The sequence below is a fragment of the Fukomys damarensis genome, unplaced genomic scaffold (genome assembly GCF_012274545.1).
Source record: "Fukomys damarensis isolate Sample0158 unplaced genomic scaffold, DMR_v1.0_HiC HiC_scaffold_28, whole genome shotgun sequence".
NCBI classification, from domain to species: Eukaryota; Metazoa; Chordata; class Mammalia; order Rodentia; family Bathyergidae; genus Fukomys; species Fukomys damarensis.
Window position 1 is genome coordinate 29803328 of NW_022900940.1, and position 23287 is coordinate 29826614.

Here is a 23287-nt window from a genome sequence, read left to right on the forward strand (position 1 = left end):
AAACATAAAAGAACTTTATAGCACAGATGTTTAGTCTTTCTTGTCTTTTATGAACAGATGCACAAAAATATCAAACTAGAGAAATTCCAAATAGCAAATTGTTTAGGAGATGGAAACATCTTATCTAATCCCAGGGACCTTTCTCATAACACAGCAGATTACTCCCAACACTTGTAATACAGGGTGATTGGTAGGACTTGACTAGGGACCAATAATTAACTTCTTTCCAATTTATAAAAACTTATTTCATATAGGATTCATTAGGAACAAATCTACAATGAATAAAGTTTAATTTGGTTCTCTTCCAAATTTGTATTTCCTGTGCCTTGTTCTTTCATTATATAATATTTTGTATTCCATCTTTTTCCTCTTGAAACAATCTTTTTGCAGACTTGTGAAGTTGAGGAACAAAGTTTGAGGCCAGTCTGAGCAACTTTGTGAGACCTGTCATAAAATGAAAAATAAAAAGGGTCGGGGATGTAGTTCAATAGGACAGAAAGTGCTCAAGCCCCTGGGTGCAATCCACAGAACTGCAACCAAAATGAACTGAACTGATCTGAACCAAACCAAAACCAAAGTGAGACAAACAAAAAGCCAAAACCAACCAACCGAAGAAGCAAACAACTTCTTGCAATCATCTTTTCTCTTTTGACCTGTTCTACTGCCTGAAGTTTTAGGAATGATATCACAGATGACTGTCCTTTGTCAGACTGTATCACAGTGTGGCTTGTCATCTTGAGTGTGAGTATATGTTTATTTTTCTATAGAAGTCGGATGTGCCTCGAATTGTGGAGTTTTTCTACTTGTTTCTTCATAGGTCTCAGGGTTGACATTAGTTTGAGGCCACAATGTACCATATGTGCCAAAATATAAGGTAAAAACATACATTCCTTTGAAAGAGTTGATCTGCAAATATTTACAAAAATCTTGTATATTATATATATATTCAATTACTTTCAACAAGAGATACGAGTTTCCTTGTATGAGGAAGGAAATTGTAAATATCAGAGCAGAAAGTAAAGCAATTGAGATTAAGAAAACAATCGAAGAATCAATGAATTGAAGAGTTGGTTCTTTTAAAAGGATGAAATGTCAAGGGGCAGTGCAGAAATCCAGATCTTTAATAGTACCTACTTTGAGAACCGGTACTCTAATATGATGGAAAATTCAGAACAATGGACAGATTCCTAGATACATATGAATTGTCAAAGTTGAATCAAGATACAAAAATTCTAAATAATCCAATATCAGTTAATGACCCTGAAGAAGTAAAAACAAAAAAAACTACCAATAAAGAAAAACCCATATCCGGACGGATTCACTGCGAATTCAACAAGAATTTTAGAGAAGATCTACTGTCATTACTCCTTACATCCTTTAATGAAATTGAAAAGAAAGTAACATTCCCAAAGTCATTTCTGGAAGCAAGCATTACTCTGATACCAAAACCAGAGAAAAATTTAAGTGAAAAGAGAACTACAGCAATCTCCTTAACAAACACAGATGCAGAAATTCTCAATAAGATACTGGCAAACAATGCAGGAAATCATCAACAAGATTATACACCATGACCAATTATGATTCATCCCAAGATTGCAGGGATGGTTCAACATATGCAAATCAATAAATGTAATATGCCACATTAACAGAACTAAGGACAAAAACCACATGATCATCTCAAAAGATGAAGAAAAGCATTTGACAAAATTCAACACCCATTCGTGATAAAAATCCTACAGAAAATTGGAATAGGAGGTCTTTACCTTACTCTTAAAAAGCTGTCTATGATAAACCAACAGCCAATATCATACTAACTAGTCAAAAACTGAAAGCTTTCTCTAAAATCAGGAAAAAGACAAGGATGCCTGCTATCACTACTCCTATTCATATAGTTCTGGAAACATTAGCCAGAGCAATTAGACAAGAGAAGGAAATAAAAGGAGTAAGGATAGGAAAGGAAGAAGTTAAATTATCATCATTTGCTGATGACATGATATTCTACACAGAAGACCCCAAAAGACTCAGTGAATTAACAACGAAATTTGTTAGCATAGCAGGATACCAAGAAAACATTAAAAAATCAACAGCACTACTGTACACAAATAAACTCACTGACAGAGAAATTTGGGAGACAACACCTTACACAATAGCACCAGGAAAGATGAAATACAGTGGTTACTTGGTTCGCAAACTCAGTTCACTTCACAATTCTGGAGAAGATGGCCATTTTCGTGTCTGTGCAGAAAAGATGGCTGTAGTTGTGTTCTTGCCTGATGCAGGCAGAGTTTGAAAACAAAAACAAAATTTTGCAAGTGCTTCTGTATGCAAACCAAACTGTTCAGAAACAAAAGCATTTGTAAACCAAGGTAGCACTATACTATAGCTAGGATTCAGAATTGTATGAGGATAAAATACACTTATTTTCTAATGAAGTATTCCTGTTGCTTCAATCTCCTATCCTTAAAAGAATTCTGAAGTAATATCTTAAATAATCCAGGCTTTTTCCCCCTATAATTTATAACATTCATCTTTGTATAGAAAATTGGCTGCTATAGTATAACAAATACTACCTTTTGAAAGGAGACAATTATACCATATGTTTTCAAAAAATAAATATAGCCACCTGAGAAACTTCATGAATACCAAACCAGCCCTACAAGGAATTCTAAACAATATCCTAGAAAAAGACAAAGAAAGTAACAATGCGATGAGGCCCAACAGAGCAAATCAAATAGGCAAGGTAAGAAACTAAAAGGAGAAGGTGAAAAAAAGTGACAATAATAAGTTAGTACATATCAGTTATAACCATCAATATCAAAGGCCTCAATTCACCAATCAAGAGAAATAGACTGGCAGAATGGATTAAGAAGAAAAATCCAATAATATGATGTACAGAAGACACACCTTGTGCAAAAAGAAGCCCATAGACTGAAAGTGAAAGGACGGAAAACTTCATGCAACAGGAGCCCAGAAAAAAGCAGGGGCAGCAATCTTATTCACAGACAAAGTAAATTTCAAACCTAAACGGATTGAAAGAGACAGAGAAGGCCACTACATCCTTGTAAAGGGAACAATTCAAGAGGAAGAGATAAGAAATAATTTATTTTCAATCTACTGAGTCTGTTAGAAAGCACATATGCTCCTTTTCTCTTTTTTCTTTTTCTTCTCCTGGTGCTGGGGATTAAAGTCACAGCACATTGTTCTGGCTAGGCAGGTGCAGCCCTACTGAGCTAAATCTCAGGCTTTACATTTCATAATTTAGAAATTTATCAATACATTAATCTTTGTCTTTATATGTTGGTCTACCAAATTAATGAGTTATTTTGGTTCTCATTTTCTTTGCCTTTTTATTTGAGAATTTATGGAATCTGTATATATGAGTAGTATGAAAAGTACTAAGGTCCATCCGTCATCCTCCTCTCTCATCTCTGCCTTCTGCAAACTTCCTTTTCTGTCACTACAGCTTGTTTGGTTGGAAATTTGTTAAGACAAATTTTGTTATGTTCTCAATATACCTTTGTACCTATTTTCTACTGATAATGAATATTAATTTTTAAGTAAATTTTATAACTACACTTAAGTAAATGGATAATAAATCATTAATATTATTCAGTATCTGGTACATATTATAAATTCTCCAACTGCCTCAAAGATGATATTTGTTTTTCTCAAATCACACAAATCAGACATTCCACACATCACTGCACTGTTTTATTATACCAAAGTATATACTGTATTGTAGAAAATATGCATTGTGTATATGTGTGGGGGGTATGTTTTTACACATATGTGTGTACTATTAAATGAGAAACATGGTCATTAATGCAGTAGGATTTTGCACATTTGGCATATCGATAGTTTCTCTGCCAACCTTATGATTTCTCTAAATTACATGCTTGATTTAATTCACAGTCATTTGTTTGGGAAGAATATTACATATGTATTGGTGTTAAATTCTATCATTATGCTTATAAAATATAATAAAAATAAGTATGGGATATAATAAAATAGAAACAGAAAAATCTGATCTTAAAAATGTGAACTCTTTTAGTTGTTTCTGGATTTAAAATAAAAGTATATTTCTTTTCTGTGGGAAGTTTTGTTAGAAAATATAAGTGATACAATCAACAAGCACATCATATTTACTAAATTAATAAAATCAAGGAGTTTATAAATCAAAATTTTGAGGACAGTTTCTCAACTATATGTAACTTTGTAAATACATTTGTAAATAACATTATTTCAAAAATATATGAAAAGAAAATGAGAAAGAACATATAACATTTGAAGATAATATCAAGCCAATAATATATTTGGATTATCAGTCTGTGTTGCATAAGTTTTTATTTCATATCCTTTTTTTGCTGTCATATATATGTATGTTTGAAATTTTTATTTAGTATCTTCATTTCTTGTCATGCATGTTTGCAATCTTTAATAAAAAAATTAAAAAGTAAATATAGCCCACTTTATTTTACAGAACTGATAGCTGTGTATCCAGCTAAACAAGGATTTAATAAATGAATTTGTGTAGAGACTAGCAAAAACATTTATTTATGAAAAGAACACATTTATATAAGAACATTAAAGACAAGACTGTATCTGATATTGAGTTTTACCCTCTCTAAGGGAAAGCAGAATGTCAACTTGTATTTTTCAGTAAACAAACTAGAAAAGTAAATATTTACATTTGAAAAGTGGTAAAACATGCCATAGTTAAGTGACAGCTCAACTAAGAACTGATGTTACTAGGTTTAAATTACTTTTTTGGGGGTACATGGGATTGAACTTGGGACCTTGTGCTTGCAAGGCAGGTGGTGGAACCACTGAGCTAAATACTCAGCCCTAAATTACCTTTATTGAGAGGTAAGGATTATGGTATGTCAAGTGACAGACGGTATAGTTTCTAAAGAGAAATGTTTTGCTATTCAAGTCTTAATTTAGGACAGTTTTCAAAGTTGTATAATTATCATTTTAGCTAGTAGAAACTGTAACTATTAAACATGAATTGAAGCATTGGGGTTAAGCAATTTTCATAAATTCTTTACATTAGAAATGATGAATTCTGAAAGTATGGTACATATCAGTACACTGTGTGCATTTCAAATAAACAGTATAAAAATTAAAAAGTCTGGGATGTCTATATAGAAATGATTAGGAAACTACAATCTCTCTCCCTAGAAGATATGTGTACTTTTGTTGTGACAATATAAGAATTTACTTTTCTTTAAAAGCCTGTATCAGCACTTGATTGTTTTTTTTCTCCTTTCTGATGAGAATTATTTTATGATACATAGATTAAAGGACAAAGAATTTAAACTCTTATATATAGGGGAAAAACTATTAGCAAAGTAAAATGGTGATGTTTGACACTGAGTTACTAAGTTCTAAGGTTTTCAAGGACCTGTAGGTAAAAGGCCCTATAACTATAAAAGATGTATGGTTTTATTTTCTTAGATGTGGTAAATCTGTAAGTTTATTAATTTAAGTTTTCATCCTCAGCTCTATAGAAAAATGTAAAGTTATATCTCCAGCTTGATACCTCCAGTGCAGGTAAAGTATTTCCTCAAACACTGCTGACTGCTATAATGTACATTTGCTTACTTTATGCTTGGTGGTAGAAAGCAAGATTTTTGGTTACAGATACTGCTGACATAAGATTCCACCACCATAGAGTTAATTCTTCCTTTTCTAACACTGAGTATCATGGCTTTTATCTAGATGTCCCCTCAAAGCCTCATGTTGCTCATAGGTGCTTTTGGCAGGTGGCTGGATCATGCGTGTGTGATAACTAGACTGGCTCAGCATAGCTCTGAGTAGGGATAATGGAAGGCCACCTTTGGTGTAGCAGCACAACCCAAAAGGCTTGTAACCTGGATGGGATTAAAAAAAAAAGAGAGGGAAGCTTGCTGTTTTCTGCCTGCTCTGCCATGGACTGTCTCTCTTCTGCCATGCTGTCCTGACTTGGAGCCAGCTGACTATGGACTGAAACCTCTACAAAATGTGAGCTGAAATAAACCCTTTCTTCCCTTAACTTTGAGTGTTGGGCATTTTGTCTCAGCAATGAAACAGCTAAGACACCAGGTAAGATAAAATGTACCTCTCTTTCACTAGTTTTTCTTGGAGATGGTGGTGACAGTGTAATTTTGTTGAAGTAATCTCAATGTTTTATATACTTCTTTAAATGCTTTTGAGCAGTTTTATAAACATTATGAAGGTCTTGATTTATAGATTTTTTTCTAATACGTTTGCTTATACTGTACATGTTGCTTTACTCAATCTCTTGAGGAAGAAAAGAAAGCTGCTCTTAAGTCTTGTATTTAGAAATATGGTTAGTGGGCAATGTAACTGGCATTCAAGATACTATAATTGTTTCCAAAATTCCACCTGCATTTTAGATTTAAAGCACACATATCCAGCATCTTTTATGAAGCACAAAGATCTAAAGAAGGATGCTTTAAGAAACATTAGCCTGCTTACTTTTTAATTTTTATACATAACATTTTATCTTACATATTATTTTTTAATTAATGTAATGTAGTATAATTTGAAGCATCTCCTGTTTTTACAGTTGAGTTTAGAGTAGTGGTAAAACATTTACTTCCCAGGAAGAGATGTTGTTTGAGTGGGAGAAAAAGCCTATACATTCCATAATTCAAAGCACTGTCATTCTGCATCTTAATAACCTGACAGACTCTCTTCTTCTTATTGAGACGCTATAATCTGTCATGGATCAGCTAATCAATATTTCTTTAAAGAAGCCTTCCTGTTTCTCTCAATTTGTTCAATAGCAGTGTTCCAAATGCTGGTAGATGCTAGGAAGGAATACTTCATAGATAATTTTTACATTGTTTTTTGACTTTTTAACAATTGTTCAAACCTATGATAAGCAGACTCATCAACTGCTAACGCTGCCAAAACTGTTGCATCTTATATACACACAACACACTTTTTTCTCTGAAAGTATGTGAAATTAAGTTGTAAAAATCATGAAAATTATTCTTTTAGTATAAATCATGTAGTCTTTGACAATGCCAAATTCAGAGATATTAGAATGATTAATTTAAAAATTTTGGCTAGTTGGTCTTCTAGAGGAAAAGTCAAACTTATGGGTAGATTTTGGCCAGTATCCAGGATGAAGACAAACAGCTATGTATTCCAACTTCTTGTCTATTGTTTAATTTTTATTTGTATACTTTTATTATATGTTCAGAGTTAACCATTTCAAAATTCTAACCTTAATTTTCCACTCCCTTCATTTTTTTCAAGTAGGACCCTGCTCTTTTACTAGACTTGTCTCAGTTTAATATTAGTTCTTTAATCTCCTATTGTGTCTTCTTAGCCTTCTTTCTGTACTGTCTCTTTTCATCTGTTTCTCATGTGATCAGACACCTTGATCTTTTACTGTCCCACATGCTGACAATTCTTCTACTAATCAGTGTATTGCAGATGTGATAACTCTGAATTAAAGTTCCACATGTGAAATTAGCTATCAAACTTAGGGGATGGTTGGCAGAACAAATTTGTTTTTTCAGAGAACCTCAAAGTTCTGTCACCTGATATCTGGTTACTCAGTATTTTTTTTTACTTATGGAAATGCTCTCCATCCTTTGTTGATGTTTTGTTTATGAAGCTTTCCCTTTCCACTTTCAGACCATACTATTCATTTTTTTTTTTTTGGAATTTTTATTACATTTAAACTTGCTCTTTCTTTGTGTGGTATGTTTTTCTCCCTACCTAGACTGAAGGCTGAGGGCAGAGTATAAGGATTTTTTTCCCAATATTCATGGTATTAAGCCACACATATAATAAACTGTGTGTGTGTAATAGTAATTCTTTATCTTTTTTGTGTGTGGTGCTGGACATTGTTTATAATGTGACAGCCAACCTGACTCCATTTGTATAAAGTCAAGTGATTCTGGGTGGTTGCTTCCCCTTTCCCTCCTTAGGAATCCCCTCAGTTAATGCATGACAGACCGCAGCATTCTGCTTGATAGAGCAATCTGTAACTATGTTATCTTTTGAGCAGTCTGCAGCTATGTTTGCACCTATGTGATATGTTGTTTCAACTAAACTGTGCGAAACTTCCCCTAACCCCCTCCCCATTATCTTAGCAAAATTCCGCTCCTATGAAATTCTGCTAGTGCTCCCCTGCTTCCTGAGCCCTCCTCATCAAGAAGAGCCTCTTAAAAGAACCTGCAAACGACTTTTCCTCAGGGAGGGTTTTACGGGCATAAGCCACTCTCGAATGCCAACTGACAATAAAAAAGGACTCAAATTTGGCTGAGTGGTGGCGATTCTCTATAAGCTCTTTAGTATAACAAAATGTCTTATTAAATGTTTGAGTCCCTCCTTACCTGCTAACCAAAGGTACGTAGGGTGGGAGTGGAAGAGGACAAATTTTTCTGAATATATTTACTGATTTTTAAATTTTTGATTTATATTTAAATCTTAATTAATCTAGATATTGTAGAGTGTTTAATCTTAGAAATAGGCTAAGGTGACCAGATAGTGACTTTTGATATTGGTTACCAGGCTCCATATATGATCCAAATACTTGCTAAAATATAACTCAACTCGCTTGTTAGTAAAGTACCTCTCAGGACAGTGAGAAACCTTTTCTTAGGTGGCAGCTAAGTCAATCAATATAGGTCACAAATTTTGTTCCTTTCTTCTTTTTCCTTATTTCAATGTAATCAATGATCTATTAAACTAAGAAGATATATCGAAGCCTACAGTTTACAGAGATCTGTATGAGGTTTTAGGGAAAATACAAAAGAAGTATAATACTCTCTCTGGCTCTAACAATGTTTGTTGCCAGTCATAAAGATAAAAGCATTCAATTTGGGAGGAAGCAACATAAGGGATAGATTTCTATTCTTTTATTTTGAGACAGTGTCAGCATTGGGTCTCTTCTTTATTTCAGGATGGGTGCTTTCTCCTACCTTTACTTTTTTTTTTTTGAACTCAGGAGCTTGCACTTGCGAGGCAGGCATGTTGTGTTAGTTTGCTCTTTGACATGGGGTCTCACTATGTAGTTCAGGCTGGCGTTGAACGCACAGCAATCCTCTTGTCTCAGCCTCCTGAGTGCTGGGGTTATAGGTGTGTGCCACCATACCTGGCTACTTTTACTTTTTCCCATAATGTTTTTTTTTTCCAGCTTTAATTGAGTTTATTGGTACATTTTAGGGATACAGTACAGTTACATTCATTGTTAGGATCTTGTACCTCTACATGACGTCTTGATTCTCATTTTTTCCCCTTACCCCTGCCCTCCCTTCATCCCCTCCTCCCCTCCCCATCTACAAACTACTTTTACTTTTTAATTGACTTAAAATCCTAACAGTAAAATCATTTCATGGGTTTAAATCCAAAAGTGAGATTTAGCAGAAAAAAAATGCTCATGGGGGAAAAAAAAAAAGTCATGCTTGGAGTAGATGACAATAAAATGTTAACAGATAGCAAAGAGAAGGCAAAGTTTTAAAACTCTACTGAATTTTATATTGTATTTCTCTTAATAACAAGGGAAATCATATAATTTTAAACAAAGTTCTAGAAGTGTTTATTAAGTAGATTATTTGTTAGTACTTCAAAAATGTTATGATCAACAGAATTAAGAATGGCTATACTTCAAAAATGAACTTAACTACAGCCAACTCCATTTCTTTTACAACAGTTTATTAAAATTATAGAACAGAGGAATAAAGCACATATAGCATATATGAACTCCAGCATAGAAAATGATGAGGTCTTTTCAAAAAAAGTCTGTCAAAAGACTCAAGCCACACCACAGACTGAGGGTCAGATACACATCCTCCTTGAATGCTGGTACTATACTAACCAGTTACACCTCTGAGGTGATCGCATCATTCTCTATATCCACTAACAGCTTCTTCCTTTTCTAGTCAAGAATATATACAATCAGAATCTCAGAAGTTTTTCTTTATCACTATCAGTGGCACTGGCCTAGTAAACCAGCTTGGCAGCTATAAATTCAAGTTTGATGTATGTGGAGAAGTGTAGCTTATAACCAAAGAGATTGTAAGTAATAAGCAAATTGGACTGCTGCGAGTTTCACTTTGAGTGCATATTTATAGGCAACAAAGAATCCCAGCTGAAGGATAACCCAGTAAGACAGACGTGGTATAGACTCAATAATACATTTTAGCAGATCTGGCTGAATGATCATATATGTTGGCCTGTTTTCAGTTACTATGACAAAATACCTGCGACTGAGAAATTTACAGAAAAAAATTAATTTTTTCGCAGTTTTGGAGGCTGGGAAATGGAAGGGCTGCTCTGGTAAAGAAAAGGTGGCAGTTCTCTGCATAGTCCCTGAGCAGCACATGGTGATTCAGGGCAGGACAGGTCACCCTAGTGAAGGTCTTTACTCCTTTTAATAAAGCCACAGTCCCACTGGATCAGCTTCCCACCCAGAGGGCCTCATTTAACCTTAATTACCTCCCAAGAACCCACTTCCAAATACCATAGTTGAATTAAATCTGATCTTCTTAATACCTCACAATAGGGATGAAATTTCAGAATAAATTTGGTAGACATTTTAAAGCCTAGCACCAACACATTAAACTGCTACACAACACCACAGAAAAGTGATTACTGACTACTCCTTTTTAAAATATTTTATCCACGGTTTAAACAGAGACATAAAGACCTGCTTGTCAAAGCTATGGATAACAGAGCTAACACAGTCAATGCAGTATTCAAAAGCGAAGAACTAAAAGCTCTAAGCTGGGTATGGCAGAACACTAAGAAGCTACTAAGCTTCCTGAGAAGGAGGGAGAGAGGGAGAAGGAAGGACAGAAAAGGAGTAATTTTCATAGGATGAAAAAGACCTTCCCTAAATATAGGATTTACAGGGCTTAGAAAGCAGAAATGCTTGAAATATTGAAATATATAATATAAATAGGACACAAATCATCTGTGTACAGCTTAATAAAATCATACAAAACTGTGCTGGGGATACAGCTCAGTGGCATTGTGCCTGCCATGTCCTGAGTTTGATCCCTGATTAAAAAACAGCCAACCCCCCCCAAAAAAAAACCAAAACAAAAATGCCCCCAAAATACCCAAAAACAAAACACAAAACTAACACATCCAAGTAACCACTGCCTAGAAAAGATATATATAGATTATGGCCAGCACCCCAGAATTTCCTTTATACCTCTCCCCAGTTATCACCATTTCCCTAAATGTAACTGTTATTCTGACTCCTACTTCTATAAATTAGCCTTCTGTCTCTTTTCTTTTCTTTTTTTGGGGTGGTGGTGGTAGTCTTGCTATGTACTTCAGGCTGACATTAAAATCACGGTGATTCTCCTTCCTCAGCCTCCTGAGTGCTGGGATTACAGGCATGTGGGCACCACACCTGGCTGTACATTAGCTTTTTCTGTTTTTGGACTTACATACATGGAATCATATATTTATATACATCAGTACTCTTGTGTTTTCCATATTGTATTTGTGATAGTCATATACAATACATATTCTCTTAAATTTTAATTTCATTGTTACATAATATTCCATTGTATGACTACTTCTCAATTTATTTTTCTATTCCATTATACACGTATTCCCTCACACCCATAATTTTCTTTTTAAATATAGCTAGGAAGTAACAGTTATGCAACGTAACAAGGTGGCAGCAAAGACAAAGTTTAATACTCTGTCCAGGTTTGGCTTTGGAATCAAGTACATTTATTAATTTAGCTCACAGGATGTGATTTCAAATTTTGAGGCTATAAAAACAGAAAAATTAGTATGTTCACACTGATGGAAGATATTTACAGGAAAATATACTTGATTCTTAGATTAAATCATTATCTGTCTTTGCAAAATATGGCTCACATGCTGAGTATTATTTGAATGTATATTAAAAGATGTTAATTATTTGTACCAGCAGAAGATAAACATACAATATAGCCGAGATACTTTCTAAAATCAAGAGTATCAAATGTCTAATGGATGGAAATGAAATCTCAAATTTTTTCTTTAACATAGCTTAATTTTCTGCTGAGTCAGCTAACCAAGTTTCATGCCAATATTCGAAACATGTAACTTCAATCATTTTAAAATAAATGGTATTAACATTTTCTGTTTTACAATAAAATGTATTGTTTCTACTTAATGTTCTTATAGCAGGCATTTTCACTGACAAGGGAGCCCGTTTTCCATGTTTCTAATTCTGTGGGAGAAAAGAGAAAAAAAAAATCCACATATACATTCACAGGACATTTCAATATTACAAATCAATAAAGTAAAACAGACTTAATAATGTTAAGGATATGACTGGCAAAGTGAGTATTTCTTTCACCAATCCCACTGTCTGCCAGGCACTGTAAGATGATTAAGGTCTCTGTTCTCATTTACCTTAACAGTCTAGTGGGAACAGAAAGAAACAAAATCAACCATCTGTTTATAGCAAGTCATCAGGAAATGGCCCTTTTGGCAGATAACATGGAAGAGGAGGCCTGAAGAGTGAGACTGTCAGGCACATGAATAAATGATCACGTGGTGAGAGGCATGAGGAAGTATCACGTAGCCATGGCAAGAAGTTTGGATTTATTTTTTGTGAAATAGGAAGCCACTAAAAAATTTTAAGCTGACCAATGAAAAATCACTGACAGGTAAAGAGGAGAGTAGTCTTAGGGGATTGTTAAACTTTCTCTTTTTGTGATGAAAATACAAAGTCCCAAAGAGTTTATCAGTTACTTTATTCATAGGTACCCTTTTAAGGTAAACATCTAACAAGGACAACAAAAAGATTTTAAAAACTTGACCCAAATTATCTTATTGTTGAAATGTAATTAATATCTTTTCATATTAACTCATAAATTTGATAGAAAAAACAACATAGTCACAAAACAGAAGCTAGGCTCTGAACTGATTTCTTTAAAATGTACTTGACACAATCTGGAATGAATGAATGACAGATACTTCTGTATATGCCTGCAATTTTAAATTCTGTTTTGTTTTTTAAACACTGTAAGGCACAAATTTGGCAGTATTTGTGGCAGATACTATTACCAAAGAAAACAATGTTTTCTAGTTATGGGTAGGAACACTGACACAACATGTCCAACTTTTGTGCAGGTTCCTTTGAGATACTAAATATAAACAAATATTCTCAGCTGTCCTATCTACCTAATCTTAAGTTTGATTAGAATAATTATTAGTTTTATTACTTTTTGGTGGTTCTAGTAACTGAATCTTGCCCTTTAGATGTTTTTGAGACAGGGTCTTGTAAATCACTAAGTTGTTCATTTAGTTTTTCACAAAATGTCCAGATTCATAGGGAGCCTGAAAAAGCCAAATTAAGAATGGGCTATCTCTGGGCATTTCTACTGTAAAAACAAGTATCTAACTTGTTACCTAACATGTTAGACTCTGTAGTTAAGATGCACATAATTAGATGAAAAAAAATACACATACACATAAATAGGACATATTCATTACTCTTTCTGAATTCTTCACTACTGTGTTAACTGTATTTGGTGTGGAACTGCACTGTTAAGAAAAAATTACTTTCATGTTATTCAAAAAAAGAAATAATTGGACAATCGTATACACACATCAATGGTAGACAAATAAATGTAAATTAAAGCAACAGGACACTACTTTTCATGTGTTAGATTGTCAGAGATGAAAAAGACTCAAAGCTGAGGACAGTACAGAGAAGCACTATACCATCATACACTGCTGGCCACGATGGGAATTAATACAGTTTTTCTGGAGGCCACTTTGTCAACCTTTATCAAAAACTCTATAAATATATTCAAACTTTTCTACTCAGAAATTTCACAAGTGCTTGTGTTGCATGTGAGAGCCCAGGGTTCAATCTCTGGTTTAAAAAAAAAAAAAAAGTCTGTAACTTTAGCTTCAAGAAATAATTACACAAGTATACAAAATATGTACTTATAAGGATATCTACCATAGTATGGATTATAATAGAAATACTGAAGAAAACCTAATTGTCCAATCTCAGGAAATGGATTAACTTTTGGTTTATTTACATAACAGAATATTATGAAGCTTCCACACTTGTGATACAATTATGTCTATTGGATATAGTGTTGGTTGAAAATATGTTAAGTAAAAACAGTATGAAGCAGAGCAGGGACCAATTTTGGTGAAAGAAATGTGAGTGTGTGTATGCATGCATATTATATGTATATTCATGTACACAAAGAACAAAAATCTTGAAAGAAATATACTAAAATGGCATGAAAGTTTCTAGGATAAAATTATAGGTTAAAAACTTTTCCTTTTACTAATTTGCAACTGCTTTTTATTCTATAACAAATACGCAGAGTGCAAAATTTAAAACAGTAAATACTTAACACTAAACTTTTAAAATAAAAAGCATAGGCTTTTGCACAGAAGTATTTATAATAAAAAATAATCCCTGGCAAATATAAAGCAATTTCTATTATACAAATAAACAGATATCTGAATCATAATGTTAAATATATATCTATACTGAAAAATAAAGATAGTATTAAGAAACATTTAGACAAAGCCAGGTATACTGGTGCATTCTTGTAATCTCAGCGTTTGGGAGGTTGAGGCAGTAGGACCTCAAGTTTCAGGAAAGCCTTGAAAATTTATTTAGCCAAATGGCAGTTTATTTCATTTTCCTTTTTGGCCAGGATATATTATTCCTGGACAGAATTCCATTAAGCAGATATTTTCTCAGAGAAATATTATTATTATCATAGGTGGTTAAGTACTCAGCTGCAGATTTGGCATCAAATACAACAAATTCATTTATGCAGAGACACAATGTAAAATATTTTAAATACCTACTTTTGTTTTTGTGTTACTAGGAATTGAACTCAGGACATGGTGTGAGTAGTCACATACTCAAAAAAATTGATGTGCTAAAATTATACTGAATAATGGCATGTGGAAAGTACAACTACTACTCAACCTATTTAAAATGAATGCTAAGTTTAATGAACATTATATATTTGGTAAAATTGTTCTGATTGCCTTATTAGAATTAAGGCAAATTCTAGAAGAAATTACTGAAATAGTTCACCTCTAATTTTGAAAAATTAAGTACTGAAATAATGGGGTTTTCAAACTGATGAATCCCTATTCATGAAAAGTAGCAAGAAAGAAAAAAAAAAAAGTAGCAAGAAGGGCCGGGGATTTAGCTCAGTGGTGCCACACCTGCCTGGGGAGTGCAAGGTCCTGAGATCAATCCCTGATACAAAAACAAAAACAAAAACAAAACAAACAAAAAGCAAGAAGAGGTATTTCAAGCAACTCTATTGTCTTTTAGCTATATTTGCGCTCTATAGTGTATAGGGCTTAAAAAGTGTTCACAAGAGTTCCAAGTATGAGGGTTTGAAAAAAAGTTGCTTAAGTGCAAACATACTTTCGATAAATTTTATGGTAAGTATAGCTACATACATAGCCAATTAGAATTACGTGAAAACACATGCTATCCCCAACCATTTTCCCTGCCATTTACAACTTATCTGGTTCATTCTTCAGAGTACTGGGAAGTATTCTGTAAATCAAAATGAATGACTGATGCAGAAGGAAAAAAAAGAGTAAAAAGTGAGGGCAGAAGAGGAAAAAAAGGCCAAGACAATCCTAAATGTGGACTATGTAGTACAGTATAATGGGAGACTAGAAGGGGATAGACACTGTACTTTGAAATTATGAATAATAAAAGTCCCTGTTTTAACAGCTTTCTCCCTAAGATATCTATCTACAAAATTCAGTTTCTAAAATTAAAAAATAAGGAGATGGCAATTTGCCTTTCAAAATTTCCTTCAGGTTTCTATTAAGCATGCATTTAAATTATGATTTTTATTACTAAATTTGATTTTTATTTTTCCATAGAGGTTGTCAAGTCCAATTCAGTCAGTGGAGGGATTCTATTTTTTTCTGGTGCTACTCTTGACGGGTAGTAATTCAGTTTTTTTGAAGACTGCCAAAAAAGGCAAACCTCCTATCTCAGGAGAAGAGCTAGTGAAATGTGGACAGTCCAATGGTGGGTCAGATTTTCCCCATAACAAATGGAAATCTACTTCCCTGTAATAGCATCCTCCTGCTTCCATTTTTGTCTGATCTAGACATGCTAGATAAAATCTAACCACATATACAGTTCAGATATTATACTCCTAAAATGGTCTCCTTACGAGTATAATAACCTTATCCTTCTATTGAGTGTTTTGGTCAAAAGGCCTCATTCCATTTATACAAAGTAAAGCAGGTTTCTCGTTCCTATCTTGTATCATTTTGGTGATTTTCAATGAAATAATAGTCAACTTACAGTTGTGTTAGTTTTTGACTCACTTTTCATTACATAAAAGCCTTTTCAGAAACTCAATTATTTTACTCAATTTATTAATTCTGCATTCTAGTTTTGTCTAATTTATAAATATGTTATGTGGAACTTGCTTGAATAAGCCCCATATATTTTCAGAGACATCTGTTGTGGTGCACAGGTTGCGCCAGGGTTATAAGTACCATAACTAACTGGTCTAACTTTCCCATTGTCTTCCTCACCCTATACATCTTTTTCTCTAGAGGCTCTCAGAGAAAGGTGCCTACATTATTAGAACAACAGATACTTCAAATGATTTATGGGCTGGCCTGAGTAGAATGGAAAGATTTAAGTTCCCCATCCAGTAAAAAGAGAAAGTATTAGATTTACTATGACACTGTATGGAAAATCTACCAAATGCAAGCTCTGGGTGGTCACTAGCACCACCAAGATCTGTCAGCCTAAATACATATATTGTGTAATATAGTAAGGAGCAAAAGTTTTAGGACATGGCTTCTAGGATTAAATCCTGATAACAGGATTTGCTTGTTGCACAATGCTGGATGAGTTATTTATTTTCTCTGTGCCATGATTTCTTCATTAGTAAATAAGGATAATCATAGTTACTGCTTTGGTTTGGCATCGAAAAAAATGGAGGGAAGAAAAGGAAGAGCAATTGGAAGTAAATACAGAAAGTGATGGTGAAGGTGGTGGGTCTTATTCTTGCTTTTTAAAATTGCTCACTCCAATTTACCACTCAAACTTTTTCTTTTTGCATTGAGAAATTCAGTCAGGGATAGATGAGATTTCTTACTTGGTGATCAGTACATAGAATCAGTGTTCTCAGGGTCCTTTCCTCTGTCAGATTATAGAACAAATGCTCATGAAGTTAATATTTAAAACATTCAAAAGACTAACTTATAGGCAGCTAGCAGGAATGTGAAGGTTTCTTCAAAGTATCTCATTTCATCTTATATATTTTGGTTGTACTGAACTCTTTTATGTTCTTCAGACATGGACATTAAATGACTTTAATTAAGTTTTATTAATAAGCTACCATAAATATAAATGTAGTGGTACTATGAATCAAAATAAGAGTATATTCTCCCCGTTCCTGTGCTAAGGGATTGAACCCTTATTCACGTCAAACATACATTCTACCTCAGCAATTTTCTTTCTCTCCCTCCCTTCTGTCCTCTCTTTCCCTCTCTTTTTCTTTGTGCACTATAGAATGACCCCAGAGAGTACTAAGCTACATCCCAGCCTTTTTTCCCCTTTGAGACTATCTTTTGTGAAGTTGTCCAGGCTGGTCTTGAAGTTTCAATCCTGCTTCAGAATCTGGAGAAGCTAGGAATGAAGACATGCACTACTGTGTATACCCAGCTTTCCATAAATATTTGTCCGAATGTTGTTGGCACAATTTTTAAGTGGCTGTGGGTCATATATTACATTCTAGTGTATGCATACCTCACATAAGAATCTGAGCAGTGGAGGCACTGAAACTCAAAGAGCCATAGCTGGTGCTATAAACATACTATGATGAATCTTCCTCCACCTTTAATCTGACTCCTGAGATTAGTTCCATCTATGACTCCAGGTAGAGGCTATTTTGGTTCTCTATTTTCTAGGCTATTCCTGGCTCAACCTTGATCCCCATTTGTACCCATAATACATGATGTTATTTGTTACATTAAAATATATACCACTGAAAGGACAACAGAAAAGATGAGAAAAAGCACTAAAATGTGTAAAAAGTTCAGGAAGGGGAAAAGCCTGTAATTTTTCATGTTCTGTTCTCTTTTATATGTTATTGGTTCTGTGACAGTGTCTGTGTAAACAGAATACATATGTATATTTAAAAATTACATGCATATATAACTATATGTATATCTAATATGTTTCAATATTTCATACTGACCTTGGGGGGTTTAAATGGATAGTCTGGTGAAAAGGTAATGTCAAGAAAGAACACTCCTCCTTCATAAACAGATCCTGGGGGTCCCAATATAGTTGACCTCCATTCATAAATGTTGTCTCCTTTGGGTCCAGCACTGAAATGAGACATATAAATGAAATCTGCTTAGAAATTACATAAAGTCTGGAATTTAAAAAAATCAATTTATTTTAACAAATTGAGCAAGTCTATAAAAATACAACAAAGTTAACAGATTAATTATATATTATGATTCATATGTCAACATCATTACTTTATAAGTGAAATAGGTTGGTATTATTTAATAAACATAATCAATTACATTAGGTTTGTGCCAATCACAAACCTAAGCCTATGGAAGATTCCAAGGACCAGAAGTAGGAGCACAACTGATTAAATGTGACATTATTTGTAAAGTCTTGAAAAGGGAGAAATAGCTTTGGGGCCAAAGAGACAAAATTTCAAAGCTAGAAGGACCACCAAAGAAAAGACTAAACACATTTGCTAACAAGTATCATATCCAAAGAGGATCTTCTTTATTTACCCCAATATCACTCCATTTGTCATGAACCATGTGGTCCGTAAATAAAATGTATCATTTAGTTTTATAACTCTATTTTAAAGTTACTACTTCTTCCTTCCCTAGAAGAAAAATTCTTTGAGGTACAGATTTTGTCTTGTTCTTAGTGCCTAGTAAGTTAGTAAGTACCTGTTTGTTGTGTGCTGATAGAGAAGGAAAGGAAGTCACATGGCTAGTAGTTGCCAAAATACGTCTGAGCTGCAGAGATATTCACTGAAGAAAAAGAGGCCCATATAAGCCAAGTGAGTTGTATTAGTTCTTTCAAGTGAAGGGAAGGGCAAAATGAGATTAGATTTTAGCTTTCAGGATCAGGGTCACTTTCAGGATCAATGATAGGGCACTTGCTTAGCATGTGTGAGATGCTGGGTATCCTCTCCAGCACTGAGGGGAGGGGAGGGGGGAGGGAGGGAAGGGAGGGAGAGAAGAAAATAAAGAAAAAAAATATACAGAGAGAGAAAACATTGCCAGGGACTATATTCATTAAGGTACGAATAAATACAAAGAAAAAGCAGGCATATGAATTGGGATGAAAAAAATAGTATTTATGGTGTTTTGGTATTTATAGTATGTATGTAGGCAGGAAAAAAATCCACATTCTATATATAATTTATTAAACTTAATAAAAATTAACAGTATGGCTAATGTAAAATCAATATCCAAATATAAACTTCATTTGAATATACCAACAGAATCAGAAAATGTGTAAAACTTATTGAAATATACTCAAAAATATAAAATAAAGAGAGTTATACCAGGTCTATGGGTAGGGAAAATCCTAGAGAGGTTAATTTCCTCCATTCTAATTTATTATAATTTCAATGAAAAGTACAATTTAAAAAAAATGAAACTTAATTAGTTAATCCTATAATTTATTACTTGGAAGCACAAAGAAATTCCTCAAACTTGATATATTCCAGGACTGATGGGGCTAAGAAAACAGTAAGGAAGACAGAGCCAGAGCAACAGGATTTCTAACCTCGATAAAGATACAAAACTCTGTGGGTTAAACACTTAAATGGAAAAGTCAAAATTTTGGAGTGAGGAAGTTACATGGCATGCCACAAACTTAGAAATAATATTTAGAACATATCAAACCAACCAAATTTTAAGTGTCCAAGAGATACAAATTCCTATGAATTGATAAGAAAAAGACTAATGACCTATTAGAAAATACACAAATAGGCATTTCCCCAAAGAGGATACATGAATGAAAGAAATGCTCAATTAAAAAAAAAATAATGGAAGGGCCGGGGATTGAGCTCAGCAGTTCGGTGGCCTGCCTTGCAAGCGGCAAGGACCTGAGTTCAATCCCCAGTACCAAAACAAAACAAAACAAAACAAAAAAAAACACAAGGAAATGAGTAATCACAAATCAGTAATATTATTTTATAAAATATACAGGTATTAGTAAATGCCTAACAAAACTCAGTACTGATGAGGATGTGGGAAAACTAGAAGTCCAACACGCTGCCGCTGAATGTGTTCAATCACTTTGGATAAGAATGTAGGCTTACCTTCATAAAAAAGAATGAAATTCTGATATTTGTAGTAACATGGATGGAAACTGAAGACATTATGTTATGTAAAATAATTCAGGCACAGAAAACCAAATACTGCATGTTCTCACTTAAATGTAGAAGTTAAGAAGTTCGTTTCACAGTAGTGGAAAGTAAGTTGTAGTCACCAAAGCCTCAGAAGTGTGTAGGGGAGAAAGTGGAGAGAGGAGGATTAATGGATACAAAGTGTAGATGGACAGAACAACTTCTAATGTCCAATAACATGGACAGGTAACTAAAATTGACAATAATTAACTAAATATTTCCAAATAGCTAGTAGAGAGGATTTTGAATAATCACAATACAAAAATGACAAATTTCTCAGGCAAGAGATATGCCAATTAACCTGAATTGATCATTATACATGATATATAAGTATTGAAATGTCACATTATACCTTTTATAAAGATAATTACAGGATCAGTTTTTTTAAAAAAATAGCATGTTAAAAAGAATGTGGGTTTAACTAGCTAAGTTGAATGTACTCTTATTTTACTGTATAATAACTGCACTCCAGGCTATATATCCCAGAGAAACTTCTATGTACATGTAACAAAAGACGAGTAAAATAGAAGAACTTTGGTGGAAGCATTATTTGTAATAGCAAAATTGGAAACAATAAAAGGTTCACTAATAGTAAATGAATAAATTTATCCAAAGAAATACCACATAGTAGTTGAAATATATAGAAAAATGAGAATAAACCTAAGAATGCAGTGAATTAAAAAAGCAAGTTTAAAAAGAATATATTCACTATGGTACTGTATCTACAAAATTTCAAAACAAACAAATGAGAAAATATATTGTAGAGGGACACATATATGGGGTAAGGCAAGAGAGTAAATAAAGAAGTTCAGAAAAGTGGTTTCTTGGGTGGGAACAGATGCTGGAGGAGCAGCATATGGTTCTGGGTGACATCTACTTCTCTGTGTGTGTGTGGATTCAGAAGTGATTTGTTTTATTACTAAGTTCCATAAACTTATGTGGTATTAAGTATGTTCTGATATATGTACAAAAAAAGCCTATAAAATGCTATGTGAATAGAGTTGTAGTGCATGTATATTCAGTGTGATCCCACTATATAAAATAAAAACAGATCCAGGCTTCAGAGTATAGCTTAGTGGTACAGCAGCAATCTAGCAGCGTGAGGGCCTGGGTTTCATCCCTAGAATCATACACGAAAACCCGAAAACCAAACACTTGGATTCTTGTGAGTAAATACGTTGTCTGTGGATTAATATTTGTGTCAAATTCCTTAAGAAATGGATTGGAAAGATAAACCTAAATTCATGATAGTGATTATGCAAGGAAAAAGGGATAAGAGTGGGGAGATACAGGAAAAGGTATCTGGAGACAAAAATGAAGCACAGTTCAATTTTATTTCAAGTGTTTGATTTCTCTTATTTAAAAAAATCAAGTAAAATCAAATTAATTATCCTTAGTCAATGGAAAGGGCTGAAATACACTGCAAGCAATGGGGCAAGGGCCCAGAACACAGTATTCCTGTCCCAATCTTCTTTACCTACCTCTCCTAGAGCTAGCAATGAGGCATACAGACAATATATTCAGTGAAGAGGACAGAGCTTTAGTAACAACACCCTTTTGCTGTCAGACAAGTTCACTTGTTCAGATGAATAATACACGATCACTCCCAAAGCTATAATTAGACCTAGTATGAATAGGTAAGTTATCAGAAAAGCTTACAAGTAAATTAAAGGTTTATATCTACAAAGTTATTTTAAGAAGATGAAAAAAGTTAAAAACATACTGGAAATAATTAGTACAAACACATTTCCTAAATATGAAAATATAATTTCCCTGAGTCACTCTGAGAAACCTTAAAATGATCTTCCAAGAATGGTTCACTTTGAGAAGTCTTAAAACATCTTTCTAGAATGGTAACCACAGGTACCTATGGCCAGTGGTGGTGAACCTTTTAGCACTTTCAATGATACAAACAGCCCGCTGCAGCATGCATGCCATAGGCTCGCCACTATGGATGTAAGTGAATATAGTCACCAAATACTGCTGTCAAGGAAGAAACTCAGAAGTAGAAGACAAGAGATTCCTCACCAAGAAGTACAATGTCTATAGAAAATTTAAACTCAATTTGTGCGCAGTTCAAGTTCTATTTGGTTTTCAGAACTACAAATTTTGTAGCTTCTTTGAACTTAACTGTCTATGCAGTTATTGTAATTGTCTATGCAGTTGTTATTAGTGGACTAAAACAACAAATCTAATAATACTGATGGTTTATACTACTAAGGTGAGTCTTTTAAGAAATAGCCAGTAGTCTTTCCACATGCCCAAGATTAAACTTAGATCCACATCTCTCACCACGCACTAAATTAAAATTGAATAGGATCAAAGATCTAAATATGAAAACAGAAACACTTAATCTGCTGGAAGATAAAATAGGTAAAACTCTTGAAGATAAAAGCGAAAAGACTTTATGAACAAAATCTGAATGCACAGAAAATATTACACAGAGATCAACAACTGCGATCTCCTCACATTAAAAAGTTTTTGCACAGCAAAAGAAACCACCAACAGAGGGAAGACACAACCAACAGAATGGGAAAATTTTTTACCAGATATTCCTCAGACAAAGGACCAATATTTGGAATATATAAAGAAATCAAAAATATCAGAACCCCCACATTTACATACTCAGTCAAAAAATGGACATCTGAATTGAACAGACACTTCTCCGATGAAGTGCAAACAGCAAGTAAATATATGAAAACACGTTCACCATCACCAGTCACAAGAGAAATGCAAATTAAAACAACACTGAGATTACAGAAAGAGTGGCTATCATCAAGAAATCAACCAATAATAAATGCTGGTAAGGCTATGGGGAAAAAGGAACCCTTCTCCACTGTTGGTGAGAGTATAAAATGGTACAACCAATATAA

At 33.8% G+C, this 23287-nt stretch overlaps 1 protein-coding gene across 3 annotated transcripts in view; it reads right to left on the bottom strand.

The window, feature by feature from the left end:
• Positions 1-23287, bottom strand: part of Ube2e2 (ubiquitin conjugating enzyme E2 E2) — a 265295-nt gene that overhangs the window by 46303 nt on the left and 195705 nt on the right. For 2 of the 3 annotated variants that reach the window (XM_019209961.2, XM_033756971.1), the window contains one exon: positions 18219-18351. In XM_019209961.2, coding sequence (XP_019065506.1) covers positions 18219-18351 — 133 coding nt within the window. Of the gene's footprint in view, positions 1-18218; positions 18377-23287 lie in introns of all 3 variants that reach the window. The other variant, XM_010640143.3, reaches the window with a different exon arrangement.